Below are 18778 nucleotides of genomic sequence, written 5' to 3'. Positions count from 1 at the left end.
TTCCACCTTAGAAAAAAGTTCTAAATCTAAGCATATGGCTATTTAAAATTTTAAATTTATAAAAGAAAAGTTTTCACTCTAAGATAATAAAAAAAAATATCCACTAAGTATATGTTTGGCAACGATGATACAGTTGAAAACGGAGTTGTTGATGTATGGCTTGGAGCACTCTTTTCTCAGAAAACGATGTCTTTTTTTTGTTTAGAATTGTTGTTGTCAAGTAGGACATTTCTTGGAGCAACAACAACTTTTTTTTTTGTACCAATGCTCTAGGAAACATTTTCTACACTTCTACCCATTATCCACTGCCACATCACTGCCCTGTTGGCAACAATGAGCTGCAGCTCCAGGAAACGCCAAATTCGGCATTGCTCCAAGCCATGCCTTCCCGATTTCTAAGGCGTGGCTTGGAGCACCGTTTTCTATGGAAAAACAGTTCCAAACAGATTGTTGTTTTCTGTAGAAACTTTTTTTTTCCTACATAGCACTGATGTGACGCCATTTTCTGGAGCAACAACAGTGGTTCCAAACAGACACTAAAGGATATAGTGATATAGAGCCATATCAATCTTTTTAATTCAATTTCTTAATTTAAATAAAAGAATTACTATAAAGATTTTTAAATTACGAATTAAACCTGATTTAATTATTCAAATTAAATAAGAAGTTCAAGTTAGATACAATTATGAGATAAATAATGAATATCAAATGAAACAATACTATTAAAAAGATAGAAAAACAAAAGTATATATAGTGTAGTTTCCCTTTTATTTATATGGGGTCATTCTCTAATATATATTAAAATAAAGCCCTTAAATTAGAGGGCTTAAGTTCAAGAAAGGTCAGTGGTTAACTTCACTTTCAAATATAAGATTTCTTACTCAAGCATGTATCTACCCACTTTTAGAAAAAGTGAGTAATTAACTCTACTCTCGGGAAAAAACACCAACTCTAAACACATGGTTATTTTCAAAAAAAAGAAAAAAATTACCACTCCAAGCTAATTTTAGATATATCGCTACCTATAAAAAGAGTATCCACTCCAAAAGAGTTGTGGGATTCATTAATCTTTGTGATTTAATTTCTTAATTTAAAGAAAAGAGTCACTATAAACAGTTTTAAATTACAAATTAAACCTGATTTAAGCATTTAAATCAAATAAAAAAATCAAATTAGATATAATTATCTAATAAATAGTGAATTGCAGATAAAATGATACTTTCAAAAAGGTATATTAATTGCCTCGTACTTAGCATAGGACCATTTCTAAAGACAAATTGAGATCTATTCCTTATAGAGCATGCCTCACACCAACCTCACAGCTACATCCCACCTTGTATTGGGAACATCTCCCCATGAATAATAAATACAAGCATGGAAGATGTTTCCAATGTGCAGCCAAGACAGTCTGTGAGGTTGGAGTGAGGGGGCACTCTGTAAATAGCAGATCCGGACTCATTTCTAGTGTATGATCCGCATATACTATGTTTGATTGTATGAACACAACCCAACCTTATTATTTGTAAGTTATTGGTTTATTAAAGTCCCGTTTGGCAAGTCTTTTTGAGAAGATCTTCTCGTAGCTCTGGCAGTCAATAGATGCATTGAACTTTTGACATAAGATCTGGGCAGCCCAAAGACCGTTTGGCAAATGTGCATCTTTTTGTGCATTGTTTCGAATCTTTAGGTGCGAGATTAAAACACGAAAGATGCGAGAAACTTCATTTAGAACTTCCCGAAATCAGCCCAAAATGGGCTTCCCACATCTTTTCAATGCCCCATCTTTTGGCGGCAAGATCTTATGCATGCCAAACGAGAATAGACCAATTTTCGGTCTTCCCAGCCAAAAGACCGCCCAGAAAAATGAGTCAAACAGGGCCTAAATATTTGTATCATTCCCACTATTAATGTCTTATATGGTGTCTAATACTCTGATGTGGGTCGCAGCAGATGTGGACTCGTCTATCAATCACCCTCGCTTGTAGCAATTTACCTACTTGTAGGGGCTGCGTCTAGTAGTAGCACTTGGATTTCTACCACGCTTTACCAGACAAAAGAATTTGCATTGATACCCCAGTTTATAGAACGCACCCCACACACCCATCCAACCATGCATTGGGAACATCTCCCATGATTAGGGGTGCGCTCTTGGGATGTGCTGTGGGCGAGTGTGGGGTGCAAGTGCACTCTGCGTGGTAACTTATCCAAATACAAACTTTATTGCTATTGATTGATCTTCATCCTGTGTGCGTGTGTGCGTTTGAGAAAGCATGTATATTGTGGACCCTATGGGGTTGTTTGTGTGAATGTGGGGCTTTATGATATGGGAATAAACTTTAACCTCACAGCTCCCAGTGTATTGGCATGTTTTCTCATTAACATCAGGTCCTACCAAGTTTTTCTGACGCCTCAGGTCCCACATATTAGTAGGAGTCGCCTGTGAAATGAGTTCGGAATTCCTCCACATACCCATCTCAAAGGAGTTCAAATCAGTCTCCCACAAGATTGCCCCCTCACAACATCCCACAGCACATCCTCACCGTGTATTGAGAACATTTCATGATGATGACATCATCATTTCTGAGATTATCATTGGAAGATGTTCCCAATACATTGCAGGGATGTGCTGTGGGACGTTGTGGGGGGCTGATTTGGTTTCATCTCAAAGTACATTACAGCCGTACATCAGAAATATCTCCTATACTTGCATGTTTCATTCAGATGTTCCCGATGCATAGCTCTGGATCAAGTTCTACAGAGCCACTTGTATGCATTTGGAAGGTATGCCTATTTTCAAGGTTTTAAAAACTGATCTGGAACTGAAACCAGAATCATTCTGGTTCAAAGAACAGCCCATTCTGACAAAAAAATAATAAATAATAATTAAAATAAAAAATAACAAAAAACATTGAACGGGTCACCAATTAGACTGCCTGAATCAATGGATCGTTGACCAATTCAACAGTTTTTAGCTAAGGACTGGTATTGGGATAAAACAGAACCAGTTGCCTGGACGGTTCCTGGATGATTCCTTGATGAAACAGAACCAGTTGCCTGAACCAATTAGAAAACATTGCCTATTTGAATTATAAACAGGCTCAAATAATAGTTGCATGCCAATTTGTATTTTTCTTTTTTTTGGTAAAACATACCAATTTGTATTGATCATCCCCAAAATGTTTCTCTGGTAGAAACAACCAAGTACCAAACACAACCATAATGACAATACTTGCCTGCGGCAGTTGGCCTCAAATCAGGATGACTCCTAAAACAAGAGGTGATTAGAGAATAGTTATAATGTCTCTGGTTTTGAGAAGAACAAAAAAGAGGTACTTATGAAAATTTTCTGTTAGTTTGGAATCAGGTAGGTTTTGTAATGTTGGCTCTTAATGTTGCTGAAATTGAATCTTGAACATTTACCTCCTCTAGGGACCATGTTTAAAGCAACACATTGTTAACATTCAAACCGATTTTGATGCTCATAAAAATACAAGGCTTCGAAACAACCAGGACAAATTTTGTACATTGAATATTGCTTCTTCCGAAGATCCGCATTAAAGTTGGGTCTCATTACAATACTTCTTAAAGCTCAAGCTTTCCTCCACCAAAAAGTCGCTGCCAAAATTAGGTATATTAGTACAATGAGTATCAAAAGGTAAACAGAAAAAGAAAAAAAAAAAAAAAAAAACATATAGTGATACAGGAATTACTGATTGAGGTACTCACAAGATGCGTTCTGCCATTTGTGATATTTCCCATCTGGGACTCCATGGATAATCTACCAAAGGAGGTGACATGATTGGTGCACCTTGAGAATTGAAATGCTATAAAATTATAATAATCTAATCAGTATGAGTGATGTGTACCGATAACACTATTACAAGTCAGGGAAAGGACAGAAAAGCATGGGTTTCACATAGTGCATATACCAGTTAAGGACCATCCCGTTCCAAGTACAAGCAGCTAAACATATGTATCCAGTTGGAAATATGAGAAGGGTTTCTTATTTGACGAGATTAAATTAAGTATAATTTATAATCAACAACCCACTTTATATAAAAGAATGGGGCCGGCAAATGCATCAAATTGAAAGTCTGTGGTTAGTCTTTTATTCGAGTTAGGAAACTAAATTGGAGTTGATTTAATATAATAGATTTGATTAACTTCTTTCATGAGTTAAAATTTATTTATCCGGTTATCCCTTTTTTTCTAAATAGCAGTCTTAGACGCATTTTTTCAGAGGCCCACTAGTCTGAGGGCTTTGCTTTGACATATATTAGATGTTCTTGCTGTGAATAAATGAAAATGACCTAACATATATACATCTAGGATCTCTTTTTTTTTTTGGTATTCAGTGTCCTTTTCTAGGTCTGCAATAATATATGTACTCCCTAACAAAATAGAATAAGGTGGTGAATAGGCAATTGGCAATCACCCCAGAAACCAGGTTGTTCTAGGCTCTAACAGATCAAGGAGTTGTAACCCAAGAAACAGGCCCACTCTTTATGCACCTAAAAATATTTGCAGTAACTAGTACTGTGTGCTTGTGTATTACCACAAACACACACAAAAAATTATAAAATCAGAGTAACTGGTCAAAGAATTGACTACCCAAATCTCCTAAAAACAAAATCCAGGTATGATGCTTTGAATTAAGACTAAGCACTCAAATATCCATGACTCACTTCTCATCTGTTTTTACAGGAGGTGAGGGAGTTCAGCAGAACTTCATATTTTGGAAAGTGACAAAAACAAGCTCAGCATCCAGATAATAATGGATATGCACATTAAAGCAAAGCATGGCTCCATGAATGTGTGATGCAACTATATGTATCTGTCCCTGATTATGACATTCTTAGAATGAGTATAATAAATAGCAAAACTATTTGTATGGGGAGTGAGTGGGGCAACATCCCAAATTTTATAAAGGGGGTGCACCTCCAATCATTACTAAAAGAGTACATGCTCTAAAAGTCAAAAAAAAAAAACAAATAATGATTTAATGATTCTTATCCTCACAAAAGGTGGAGTCTTTATCTTTTCATTGGGATGTATCCGGCTTAATGAAAAACGGGTTGTGCCCAAATTGATCTACATTCATATTTACTGTAACTAGACAAATTAGAAGGGTTTCATTACCTGAGAACTTTGAAGCATCAAAACAGGTTGTTGCTTAGGGAACTGAGTTGAAAGAAAAAAGTGCACCTACAGCAATTGCCTTCTCATGAGTTTCACGGTGGATATAAAACAATCAAGAAGAATTACAATTAAAAGTTCAAACTCAACACATAGATGCCAAATGGTGAAATAAAATAACTTGGCTAATGAGTTCTTTTCAAGGTTCCTTGACCACACACGAGGTAGCAGATTCTCTATCCAAGCACATCTGCAACACTAGGAACCAAGTTTTCAGGCATGGACAAACCAGTATGCTAAGCAACCGAGAAGATCATTCTTTAGATAGTGTAATGTTAGTATTCACATAGCAAGAAGGTACTAGTTATAGCCAATGTTAAGGTCTATATCATCATCCACAAATACAGAGAAACACAAAAAGTGACAATGAGAAAGGAGTGGGGAGCAGACTTTTACTCAACCCAACTCAACAAATCCATTTTTATTTCCCAAGGAAAGGGCTCCTGACTCTCCCTCAAGGATGGAGACTTGCTCAGATTTTTTCTGGCAGTGAGCAGGAAGTGCAACCAGCAGTGACAAACCAAGATTTTGAGGCTGATGATAAACCAAGCTTTTGAGATGAGCTTAATGGAGTCGGGGAGGGAGACACCCCCACCTCTTGGTGCATTGGTGGGGATTTTAACACTATTTGGTTTCCTTCAGAGAAAATTGGATTGCCTAGAGGAGATCGGGGTATGAGAGGGTTTGCAAATTTTGTGCAACAGTGAGGCCTGATGAATTTGCTGGTGCTAACTTCACCTGGACAAACAACCAGGCTACCCCTACCTTGATCAAACTGGATAGTTTCCTTACCTCTCCGGACTGGGAGGATGGTTTCCCTAATTTATTCCAATCTGCTCTCCCCCAGACCCCTCTCAGACCATATGCCCCTTCTCTTAGATAGTGGAGGGGTGCCTTGTGCCCGCAGGCCTTTTAGGTTTGAACACATGTGGTTGAATGAGGAGAGCTTCCTTGAGAAGTTGCAGCATTGGTGGGAAAGCATGAGCTTCACAGGTTCAGCAAGTCACATCTTCCACTTGAAATTGAAGGAGTTGAAACAAAAAATTAGAGCCTAGAACAAAGACGTTCTCAAGGGAGTAGAAGCTAAAAAGACGAACTACTTACAGCAAATTGTTGATCTTGATTTGGAGGAAGAAAGGGGTCCTTTGAGTGAAGACAACAGGAAAAAAGAAACTTCAGGCCAAGATGAGCTATGATAAAACTACCTTTCAATAAGAGATAAAATGGAGGCAGAGATCTTGAAGCTTATTGTTAGAGTAGGCTGTACAAGGGTAGTACAATCCTTTTATGTTTAGTTATATATGTATTGCTCTGCTGACGTGGCCCTCACTTAAGTGAGGGCACAATGGTAATCCTTGTATATCTTAGAAGAGTATAAATAAAAGAAGGCCGACTAGAGGTTGAGATTTTTCTCTCTAGTTCGGCTGTGACTTTTCTCCTTTTTTTTCTTCTCTTTCTCCTTCTCCTTCTCTCTCTCTTTTCCTTTTCTTTCTTCTGATCTGAACATATACGAACATCTAATCTGAGTTTTATCATGGTATCAAAGCCACAATAATCAGTTCAGATAAGTTGTCTCCTTTTCTCTCTGTTCTGCGCATTCCTCTCTAGGGTTTTGCAGAATTCTCATTGATATTTAGAGAGTTTTCCAGAAAGGAAGAAAAGGACTGGTCGTTTTCTCCTTTTGGGGGTTTCCATGCCTCCAATGAGTGCAGTCGTTGTGGTTTTGTGTGGTTGGTAGAAAACCCTCTACTCGCAATTCGAAGAGGGCTGGTTTTGTGATGGTGACAGTGCTGACTTGGTACCCTCTACTCGACAGGTACATGATCTTTGAACTAAGTTGTGGTATGTAGCAAGTCTCTTTTATATGTTGCAGAACTGAAAATATTATTTGTGAGGTGTGTTGTGAGGGTTTCTAGTGCTGACAGTAAACAGCAACAGTAGTGCTGTTGCAAAAAGTGGTGAACAGTTGTGAATATTATTGCTGAAACAATGGTGAATAGTTGTGTGTTGCTGCTGAAACCTGGTACTAGGAACCCTAGTGGTTGTTTAATCATTCGTGTGGAGTGTGGTGATTTATTAGGGCAGTAGAGTAATAATCTAGTGGTACAACCTCCCACTGCTTTTTCTGTGCAGTCATGGGAGACAGCAGTGAATACAAATCAAGTGTGATAGTGCCTTCTGATTATCTGAATGTGCAGATGACCTCTATAAAACTGAATGGTGAGAATTATGTCCCTTGGGCTAAGTCTATTGAAGTTTTCCTGAAAGCCAAAAAGAAAGTGAAACATGTTAGGGAAGATAAACCCTCAATTGATTCTCCGGGATATGATGAATGGGAGCAGGAGGATGCTCAAATTATGACTTGGCTATGGAATAGCATGGAGTCCAAAATTAGTGTGAACTTCATGTTTTTAGATACAGCCAAGGAAGCCTGGGATCATGCAAGGAAACTATATTTTGGACAAGATAACACTACTAGGGTTTACCAACTGTACCAAGAGTACTTCAATCTGCAACAAGGGAATCAGAGTCTTGAGCACTATTATGCCAGTATGAGAAACTTACGTAATGAGCTGAATGTTTATCATCCTCTTACACCTGATGTCAAAATTCCGCAACAACAAAGAGAGCAGTTGGATGTGACCAGATTTTTAGTAGGGCTGAAATCTGAGTATGAACCCGTAAAGGCACAGATATTAGGTGGATCTGCTCTTCCCTCTCTTGAGGAAGTGTTTGCTTGTCTTCGGAGGATTTCAGTTGGACCCATAGAGACTTCCGCTATGTCAGATAGGTCTGCATTTGCAGTTATGAGAGCGGGAGGTCGTGGTGGTAGAGGAGGTCAGCATGGTCGTGGTAGTGGTGGTGGACCCATGTATGGTCGTGGTAGTGGTGGTGGACCCATGTATGGTCGTGGTGGTGGTCGTGTTGGAGGACGAGACTCAAGGGGAGCCCGTGGTAGGGGACGTGGTAATACTCAAAGAAGGTGTACTCATTGTGGTATGGAGGGACATACTATCAACTTTTGCTACGATCTCCATGGCCCACCTTCAACCTGGGTGAATCATGCAACTGTAAATGGTGGTAGCTCAAGACAAGAATCTCAAGTCACTGATCAGATCCCCACTACATCTGCAGATACTTCCAGAAAGAAGATGGTGAGTGTTTCACGGGATGAGTATGAGCGGTTCATTCAGGGTACATCTCAACAGAACACAACTACCCTTGCACACACAAGTACGGCTTGTCTGGCATCCACATCTTCCCGTTGGATTATAGATTCTGGAGCTTCCGATCATATGACTGGAACTCCAGGTGTATTTTCATCCATTTCTTCATCCTCCACTTACCAATTTGTTACTCTTGCCAATGGCTCTACATCAGCCATATGTGGTGTTGGTAATGTTGACACTGACTCATTATCCCTCTCCTCAGTTTTACATGTTCCCAAGTTTCCCTTTAACCTGATGTTTGTTAGTAAATTGACTCAGTCTCTTAATTGCTCAATAACTTTTTACCCTTCCTCTTGTGTGTTTCAGGATTTCAAGACGGGGATGAAGATTGGTGGAGGGCATGAAGCTGGTGGACTGTATTATCTTGATGGAGGTGGTTCGGCAACAGCTCTTCAGTCATCTCTCTCCCCTCATCAATGGCACTGCAGACTTGGTCATCCGTCTCTTAGAGCTCTTCAGTTACTTGTTTCGTCGTTGCGTCGTCTTTCTAATTTAAATTGTTAGTTTGGGAAACATCATCGTGTCTCCTTTAGTCCTAGAGTTGATAGTCGTACATCGAGTCCTTTTTCTTTAGTCCATTCAGACATCTGGGGTCCAAACAGAGTAGTGTCTTATAATGGTTACAAGTACTTTGTAATTTTTGTTGATGATTATTCAATGATGACATGGCTTGACCTTATGAAAGAAAAGAGTGAATTGTTTTCTATCTTCCAGAAATTTGATGCTGAAATTCGTAATCAATTTGGTGTAAATATTAAAATTCTTCGTTCTGATAATGGCCGCGAGTATTTTTCCACACACTTTCAAGAATATTTGGAACAGCATGGCATTATCCATCAAACCTCATGTACCTACACCCCTCAACAAAATAGGGTGGCTGAAAGAAAAAACCATCACCTTTTGGAAACTACTCGGTCCCTCTTACATCAGATGAATGTCCCCAAACCCTTTTGGAGTGATGTTGTACTCACATCTTGCTTTCTTATTAACCACATGCCCATGTCTATCCTTGAAGGTCAGTCCCCTTTCTCTGTTTTGTTTCCCACGTTGTCTCCTTTTCCCCTTACTCCCAGAGTTTTTGGATGCGTGTGTTTCGTTCATAATCTTGGGCCTGGAATGGATAAGTTAGATGCTAGATCCACTAAGTGTGTCTTTCTTGGCTATTCCAGGACTCAAAAAGGGTATAAGTGTTATAACCCTCGTTCTCGGCGTTCTTTTGTTTGTTCTGATGTTACATTTTTTTAGTATGTTCCTTTCTTCTCCAGGCCAGATACTTCTTCTCCTCTATTGCCATCACCACCTCTTACAGTTCCTGTTGAGGATCCCGTTCCTCTTGTTCCGGTCGTGACCCAGTCTTTGCCTCCAGTGCAGCTACCTGAGAGAGGACCACCTATCCGGAAAGTGTATACACATCGTCAGGCATCGGCTCCTCCCCTAGCTTCGTCACCGTCGACAAATCCGGCAATTGATCCCACCCCAGCCCAAACTCCAAGTTCTGACCTTGATCTTCCTATTGCTTTGCAAAAGGTAAACGTAGTTGCACTTTCCATCCCATTTCCAATTTTGTTTCTGTATCTCACATTTCGGCTTCCCATCGACAGTTTGTTTCTATGTTATCTTCTGTCTCTGTTCCCAAGGATGTCCAGGAAGCCCTCAATTCTCCAAGGTGGCGCCAAGCAATGGAAGAACTCTCAGCCCTGACTCGTACTCATACGTGGGACCTCACTACTCTTCCTCTTGGTAAGCATGTGGTCGGCTGTAAGTGGGTGTACATGGTTAAATACTTACCTGATGGAAGTGTTGAACGGTTGAAAGCTCGGTTAGTTGCCAAAGGTTATTCACAACAGTATGGTATTGATTACACAGACACCTTCTCTTCGGTTGCCAAAATTGGGTCAGTTCGTGTTTTAATTTCTCTTGCTGATATGTTTGATTGGCCCTTGTTTCAACTTGACATCAAGAATGCCTTTTTACATGGTGATCTTCTTGAGGAGGTGTACATAGAGCAATCACCAGGGTTTGTTGCTCAGGGGGAGGGTGAGAAGGTCTGTAGACTTAAGAAGGCTATTTATGGACTTAAGCAATCTCCCCGTGCATGGTTTGGGAGATTTAGTGAAGTGGTGAAGAAGTTTGGAATGAAACAGTGTCAGGTTGATCATTTCGTATTCAGCTATGAATCAAATGCTGGGAAGATTCTCTTGGTGGTATATGTAGATGGCATTGTTATCATAGGCAGTGACAGACCAGAAATTGGCAGGTTGAAGACTTACTTGCATGATCACTTCCAGACAAAGGATCTTGGCAAATTAAGATACTTCCTAGGGATAGAGGTTGCAAAGTCCAAGAATGGTATTAATCTGTGCCAGAGGAAATATGTTCTTGATTTGCTAGAGGAAACAGGGTTGTTGGGTGCCAGACCAGCTAAAACACCTATGGAATTGAATGCTAGATTGGGTAGTGATACAGGTGAGGAGTTTGAGGATTCGGGAAGGTACAGAAGGCTGGTGGGTAAGCTTAATTACCTAACCATCACTCAACTTGATATCTCATTTGCGGTCAATGTAGTGAGTCAATTTATGCAGAATCCGAGAATCCCACACTGGAAGGCAATCCTAAGGATTGGGAGGTATTTGAAGGGTGCTCCAAGTCGTGGCTTGTTGTATAAGAGTGGAGGAAGTCTTGAGATTAGACCTGTTCATGGGTCGGGCCGGGCTCGGGCCGGGCTTTTACTCATCATTAATGGAAATACGCTAGGCCCGAGCCCGAGCCCAACCCGACCAATGGGCCTATAACTTGGGCCCGAGCCCGGCCTTGATGAAAAGCCTGAAACCCGAGCCCGAGCCCGAGCCCGAGCCCGAGCCCGAAGCCCGACCTAATAAAAAAATTACAATTTTCCCTATTCAAATTAGAATTAAAAATTCAGATGGTTTTTTTTCCTATTTAAATGAACAATGGGCCTACAAGATGGTTTTTTTCCTTTTCTTTTACGTTTTAAAACACAATTTTACATTCTTAAATAAAAAAATTTATTCAAATGGACATAATCACATAACCCATTTTAAGTCTAATTTTAGGTCGGGTTGGGTCGGGCTCGGGCCGGGCTATTTTGACAAAACCCGAGCCCGGCTCGAATTTATTGCGGGTCAGGCTTTTTGGCCCGAGTTTAAGCCCGCGGGCCTATAAACATGTTCAAGCCCGTCCGGGGGCCGGGCCGGCGCGTCGGGCCACCCGGCCCATGAACAGGTCTACTTGAGATAGAGGGATACACGGATGCTGATTGGGCCGAGTCCATATCTGACAGAAGGTCCACTATAGGGTATTGCACTTTTCTTGGTGGGAATTTAGTGACATAGAAGAGTAAGAAGCAGACAATGGTAGCAAGAAGCAGTGCAGAGGCTGAATATAGGGTTATGGCTCACACAACATGCAAACTGGTGTGGTTGAAGCATCTACTAGAGGAGATGGGATACTCGATTGACACTCCTATGAAGCTATACTGTGATAACCAAGCTGCAATTCATATCTCCTCTAATCCAGTGTTTCACGAAAGGACGAAGCACATAGAAGTGGATTGCCACTTTGTACGTGAGAAGGTGCTTAGTGGAGTGATACGTACAGCATATGTGAACACAGGAAATCAATGGGCAGATCTGTTTACCAAAGGGTTGAATCGGAGAAGAGTGGACTACATATGTAACAAGTTGGGACTATATGACATATACTCACCAGCTTGAGGGGGAGTGTTAGAGTCGGCTGTACAAGGGTGGTACAATCCTTTTATGTTTAGTTATATATGTATTGCTCTGCTGATGTGGCCCTCACTTAAGTGAGGGCACAATGGGTAATCCTTGTATATCTTAGAAGAGTATAATTAAAAAGAAGGGCCGACTAGAGGTTTTGAGATTTTTCTCTCTAGTTCGGCTGTGACTTTCTCCTTCTTTTTCTTCTCTTTCTCCTTCTCCTTCTCTCTCTCTTTTCCTTCTCTTTCTTTTGATCTGAACATATACGAACATCTAATCTGAGTTTTATCACTTATTGCTAAAAGAAGGTGACAACAACACTGCTTTTTTCCACAAGATGGTCAATGCCAGAAGGCACATTAATAGCATCAAGGCTTTAAAAGTTGATGGGCAGGTGCTGGAGGATGAGAGCCATATTAGAATTGCCATTGTTGACTTCTACTCTAATCTTTACAAAGAAAGCTGGAGTAGAAGGCCAAGACTTGATGGGTTGGACATTAATAGAATTTCTAATGAGGTTGCTTTGGACCTGGAGAGGCCGTTCTCTGAGGATGAAATCAGGGAGGCTATTTATCATTTGGAAGGGGACAAGACACTAGGCCCTAATGGTTCACAATGAAGTTCTGTAAGCTGATCTGGTCTTTTACCAAACAGGACCTCTTGAAGATTTTTGAGAAATCCCACTGAAAGGCTGCTCTAGAAAGGTGTCTCAACTCTACTTTCATCACACTGATTCCCAAAAAGGAAAGAGCTTTAGAGTTGAAGGACTTCAGACCTATCAGTCTCCTGGGAAGTGTCTATAAAATCCTTGCAAAAGTCTTAGCTTCAAGACTAAAAAGGGTGATGGGTCAGATTATCTCCCCCTCCCAAGGAGCTTTTGTTGAGGGGAGACAAATTCTTGATGGTGTTCTCATTGCCAATGAATTGATCGACTCACGGAGGAGGGAAGGTAGAGATGGGCTAATCCTCAAGGTGGATTTAGAAAAAGCATTTGATCATGTCAGCTGGAATTTCTTAGACTATATACTAAAGAGAACGAACTTTAGCTTAAAATGGAGGAGCTGGATCAAGATATGCGTTACTACTCCCACATTTTCCATCCTTTTAAATGGTGTCTATTGTGGAAAGTTCAAAAACTCAACAGGTCTAAGGCAAGGGGATCCTTTGTCCCCATTCCTCTTCAATATAATTATGGAAGCCCGAAGTAAGCTCACTTGTCAGGCAGCAGCTGGTGGCTTTATTCAAGGGTTTAAAGCTGGGGTGGAATAGATCAGATCCCCTTGCTCCAGTTTGCTGATGATACCATCTTTCTATTTTTTTTTTTTGTGATTTTTCAGTTGAATTCTCTAGGCTTTGTTGTAAGATGGTTTGAAGCTGTCTCAAGCCTCAAGATCAACCTCTCCAAGAGTGAGCTAATAATTACTAAAGAAGTATCTCCTGATCCTATTTTGGTTAACATTTTGGGCTGCAAGTTAGGGAAGCTGCCCTCCACTTATCTTGGCATACCCCTGGGTGCTAGGTGCAGTTCTAAGAGGATCTGGGATCCTGTTATTGAAAGATTTAACAAGAAATTGTCCATGTGAAAATCTAAATACCTGTCAAAAGGAGGTAAGCTCACCTTGACAGGGAGTGTCTTGTCCTCACTCCCTATTTATTACCTGTTATTATTCCAAATTCCTACAAATGTTGCAAGGATCTTAGAGAAGAAAATGAGGGCCTTTCTATGGGCTGGGTGGAGGAACAGTTTTAAATTTAATTTGGTGAACTGGAAATCTGTGTGCCAGCCTAGAAAATCTGGTGGCCTTGGCATCAGAAATATTAAAATGGTTAATAAGGCTCTATTGGGTAAATGGTGTTGGAGATTCAGCAAAGAAAGAGGCGATCTATGGAGAAGGATTATTGTAGATAAATATGGGATTACAAACCTTGGTTGGGATTCAGGCCCTGGTCTATCCCCAAAGGGGTGTGCTCTATGGAGCAATATAGCCTCTATTCTCCCTGATTTCTTGAAGGGCATCAGGTCCAAAGTTGGTATAGGTAATCACCTCAAATTCTGGCATGATCGGTGGTGTGGGAACCTGGCTCTACAGGACAGGTTCCCCTCTCTTTTTGATATTGCATTTGATAAGGATGTTGTGGTTGAAGACTGCTTTGACTCGGTGAATGGGGAGGTTGTTTGGGGTCCCACCTTTTGAAGAAATCTCATGATTGGGAAACCAGCCCACTGACTGAACTGTTAAGCCTTGTTCAAAATGTCCTGCCTAATCATTGGATTGGTGATGAAAAAATGTGGTCTTGGAGCTCTTCAGGCAAGTTTTCTTCTCAGTCCTACAACAAATGGGTGTCTTGCGAGGACATTGATTTCCCTTGGGCTTGGATCTGGAATTCCCATGCCCCATCCAAGGTTGCCTTCCTGGTATGGACTGCGGTGCTTGGTAAATGCCTTACCACAGATTGGCTGCTCAGAAGGGGGATGCTTCTTTCTAATATCTTGTGCCCCTTGTGCAATGAGACTTTTGAATCCTCCAATCACCTTTTTATCCATTGTAGTTTTTCTTCCCAACTGTGGGAAATGGCTTGGTCATGACCATAAGTAACTAGACAAAGCAAATTAGGTCGTGACCTTATTGTCATGTAAGGACATCTAATTGACGTGATGTATAGGTTGTTGAAGAATTAAAGTTCTGTTTTTAAATAAAGAAGATCAAACAAAAGAGAATCTAACCAGAAACGTAAACACCCCTGAGGCTGCAAGAACTGTGGCCTTCCTGCAAAATACCTGATTATGAGAAAAAAAAAAGTTAGGTCTTACAAATTAAGATACTTATGCTGGTAAAAATATGTCCTTGAAGCATACAGGATCAGCCTCTACTGGTCTCCCAAAGTGAGGAACTAAAGCCTCAATAAAGCGCCTTCTAATTCCAATTGATGCAACCGCCTCTAAAACCTTAAAAAATAAACAATTCTTAATAAGTTATACCCCTGATGCTCTGTATGTGGACTATTAGTTTACAAGAACAACCTCGGCACAAACTCAAATGGAAAGTTAACTAGAAATATCTAACTGCTGAAGGGCTCTTTACTCTTCAAAAGCAACTCACCTGTGCCTTGAGAGTTTCTTCCAAAGTAGGAAGATATTCAGCCATACACCTATGGAAGAGAAAAACCAAGATATTAGGGAGAGTCAGAAAAACTAGTACTTCTATTTTTATTATGTTAGGAAAGTTTCATTATGCGCTAAGAGATGGGCATAACTTACATTCCATCTACCCATGGAGGAAGCCTGACATCATCAGTGGAGAACAGGGCCTTTATCTCAGAGGAAGAGATTAATTTTACACGCGGAGCACAAGGAGCAGAGGAGTATTTTCTGCTAACTGGAAAGACAACCTGCTTTGATAAAAAAATCCACTTAAAAGTGAAAAACAAAATGACCTTCAAAATAAAAACTAAGAAAGCGAGTTTTTCATGCCTTTAAAACAAGTATACTTCATTTGCATGTTTGCTGGTTCAAGTCATATCGTCATCTTTGGCTAAGGAATTCTGAACCAGTATAAGGTTAAATATGTCACTTTATCCATCTCATTAAATCACATAATTTTGTATGGGTGCAACAAATATTTTCTTATTCCAACAGTTCAAGTTCAACTTCATACTCATTAAGAATCCCTAACATGTGGTACAATTGTGTCAACAATCAAGTAGCCCAAATTCTAGACCAAATCTTTTGATGGAACAAATCAATAAAAAAAAAAAACAATTTCTCATACTCTTGAATCAAACTCTTTTATCATTAACAGAAAATTTGTGAAGAAGATGAAAGAAGTAGAAAACACAAGGTTCTGGGAATAGTAGAAAGCACAAGGCTCTGCAAGCCAAACAGAAGAGATTCCCGAGTAAAACCATGTACATCTCCCCCCCAACAGTAACCCTTTTATCATTAACAGAAATTTTATGAAGAAACAATAGAGAAGTTTATGTAATTCTGTTGTGGCTAGGGGAGAGTGCTGGCCCTTTGATGGAAGTTCCCACAGAAACCCTGGCCCTTCAGGTATAGGGAGAGTCTTTTAGAGACAGTAGGGGACTGCTATTGGCGTTCTATTCTGGCACTATTGGAGTTACAGATTCAGTGACTGCTGAAATTTCAGCCCTTTTACAAGGCTTAAAGCCCGTAAGAAAGATGAAACTGAAGATGGAACTGAAGAATGTGATGGAGAACCAACAACAGAGATATTGGTTCAAGCTTGCACAGGGGAGCGACCTGGAGGCTGGATGAAGTGTCTTTTACAAGGCTTAAAGCCCGTAAGAAAGATGAAACTGAAGATGGAACTGAAGAATGTGATGGAAAACCAACAACAGAGATATTGGTTCAAGCTTGCACAGGGGAGCGACCTGGAGGCTGGATGAAGTGTCTTGCACAAGGGACGACGACTCTGTTTCTAGTTTAGTTGCAGTGGTAGCAAGGGGAAGAGAGGAAGGAGAGAACAAACAAAAGGGGAAGAAGGAGGAGAAAGGTGGCTGCCAAACACATTCGGTGGTTAACATACTCATCAACAACAGAGGAGAGAGGGTGCGTTAATGAGAAAATGGAAGAAGAAGAAGAAGAAGAAGAAGAAGAAGAAGAAGAAGAAGGAGGAGGAGAGAGAGAGAGAGAGATGGGGCAGAACTACAAAATACCTACCACCGCAGTTCGATGGTGGTGCAAGAGGCTAAAGACAACCTCTAGTTTGTTCAATTTTATTTTTTATAATATTAATAGTATTAACATTTTATAAATATCATTTTATATTAATATTTTAAACTAATGTTAATATTAAAATTATTTTTTAATTAATATTATTTTGATAATTTTAATCTTATTTTTTATTTTTAATATTCTAATTTTATTATTTCTTAATATTTAATACTTTTATTATTTTATAATTTTTTATAACATTAAAAAATTTTATCAATTTCTGTTATTGTTATGTAATAATTTAAGTAACAATTAAAAGGGTAAATTTGTAAAATGTACATTTTTCAAATGTCAGCACTTAGATTGCCGAACAACTCCGCTACATTCAGATATCTGCAAAGGTAGAAAAGCAAATTTTCTTTGAATTGCTTTTAGAGGTCACAATAAGTGAGAATGGAGGTGGCCATAGAGCTTAGCGACATTTTGCATGTAGACTTGGACCACTAGAGCAGCTGTGTAGGAGTGGGGTAAAGCAACAAAATCAAAATGGGTATATTTGCTCAAACAATCCACGACAACCAGTATCACCAACTTGATCGCTGATTTAGGCAACCCGGTAATGGAATCCATGGTAACATCATCCCATATCTTCTCAGGAATAGGAAGGGGCTGAAGTAATCTGGCTAGTGGCTGAGTGCTATATTTTTGTTGCTAATATACCCCACATCGGCTCACATAGTCTTGTACCATCCTCTTTTCATCCCATGCCAATAATAATGGGTTGCCAGCCTCTTATAGGTGCAAAGCACCCCTGAATGGTGCTATGACTTTTGTGGCAACACTAAAGTGCCCTTTAAAAAACAAAGTGAATCAATTACTGAGTACTCCAGTATTAGGGATTGATCTTGGGCCCACTGTTGGTATATCTAAGTCAACACTTGATCTTGTTAGGCTTCCAACTTCAGCTGGTCCAGCAATGGAAACAGTGTTTTTGAGACCCCAAGTGACTAAAATTCTTCAGCCCATGAGAGTGCATCAGCCACAGCATTAGATGGACCAGGCTTGTACTCTATTCTGAAGTCAAAACAAGTAGCTATTAGGTCCATTCTGTTGCTTTAGGCTTAGAATGTGCTTGTCCAGAAAGTGGCGGATGCTTCTATGATCTGTTCTCACTGTAAATTTTCAACCCAAGAGATATTCTCTCCACTTTTGCACGACTAAGGTAACTGCCATTAGCTCCTTCTCATAAGTAGACTTAAGCTGGGCCTGAGTACTGAGAGCTTGACTGAAATAGGTTACTGGTTGGCTTTGTTGCATCAACACTACCTGAACACCCTTCCTGGAAGCATTTATTTCAACAGTGAATTCTTGTGTAAAGTTAGGCAATACCAAAGCTGGAGGGGATGTAATGACTTTCTTGAGAGTATTGAAAGCCTCTTCAGAATTATCATTCCATTCAAAGGAATTGCACTTCAGCAGTTGAGTCAAGCGAGCAGCTATCACACCATACCCTTTAATAAACCAACAATAATAGCCAGTTAACCCAAGAAACCCTCTCAGGCCGAGTGTAGTGGGCCTGGCCCAGTTGACCATAGGTCCATAAATGCAACTTTTTCAGGATTAGTGTACATCTTCCCTTTTGAAATAGTGTGACCAAGGTAACGGATGCTAGTCCTACCAAAGGAACATTTAGCTGGCTTCGTATAGGGTTGGCATTGCCTCAGTATACTCAAGGTGATTTCTAATTGCTCCATGTGGGATGACCAGGATGGGCTGTAAACGAATATATCATAAAAAAAACTAAAAACAACATACGTAAGTGTGGCTTGAATACCTGGTTCATCAACCATTGAAATATAGAGGGCGCATTAGTTAGTCCAAATGGCATAATTAAGAAATCATAGTTCTCACTTGCAGTTTGGAAAGCTGCTTTGTGG

At 40.0% G+C, this 18778-nt stretch overlaps 1 protein-coding gene across 3 annotated transcripts in view; it reads right to left on the bottom strand.

Annotated features, from left to right (window-relative positions):
• Positions 1-3307: 3307 nt before the first annotated feature.
• Positions 3308-18778, bottom strand: part of LOC104605560 (BRCA1-A complex subunit BRE-like protein) — a 29469-nt gene continuing 13998 nt past the window's right edge. Inside the window, exons 7-14 of one of the 3 annotated variants that reach the window (XR_016077110.1) lie at positions 15426-15556; positions 15268-15316; positions 15024-15113; positions 14892-14945; positions 5318-5386; positions 5140-5205; positions 3727-3824; positions 3308-3615 (exon numbers count right to left, since the gene is read on the bottom strand). Coding sequence is in view for 2 of the 3 variants with exons in the window: in XM_010270379.3 (XP_010268681.1) it covers positions 3555-3615; positions 3727-3824; positions 5140-5205; positions 14892-14945; positions 15024-15113; positions 15268-15316; positions 15426-15556 (549 nt within the window). In the remaining variant the exon portion in view is untranslated. The remainder of the gene's footprint in view (positions 3616-3726; positions 3825-5139; positions 5206-5317; positions 5387-14891; positions 14946-15023; positions 15114-15267; positions 15317-15425; positions 15557-18778) is intronic. The other 2 variants (XM_010270379.3, XM_088889256.1) reach the window with 2 other exon arrangements.

The sequence above is a fragment of the Nelumbo nucifera genome, chromosome 1 (assembly GCF_055504915.1).
Source record: "Nelumbo nucifera cultivar China Antique chromosome 1, China Antique-T2T, whole genome shotgun sequence".
In the NCBI taxonomy this organism is placed as follows: Eukaryota; Viridiplantae; Streptophyta; class Magnoliopsida; order Proteales; family Nelumbonaceae; genus Nelumbo; species Nelumbo nucifera.
This window is presented reverse-complemented; position numbering and strand designations above follow the sequence as displayed.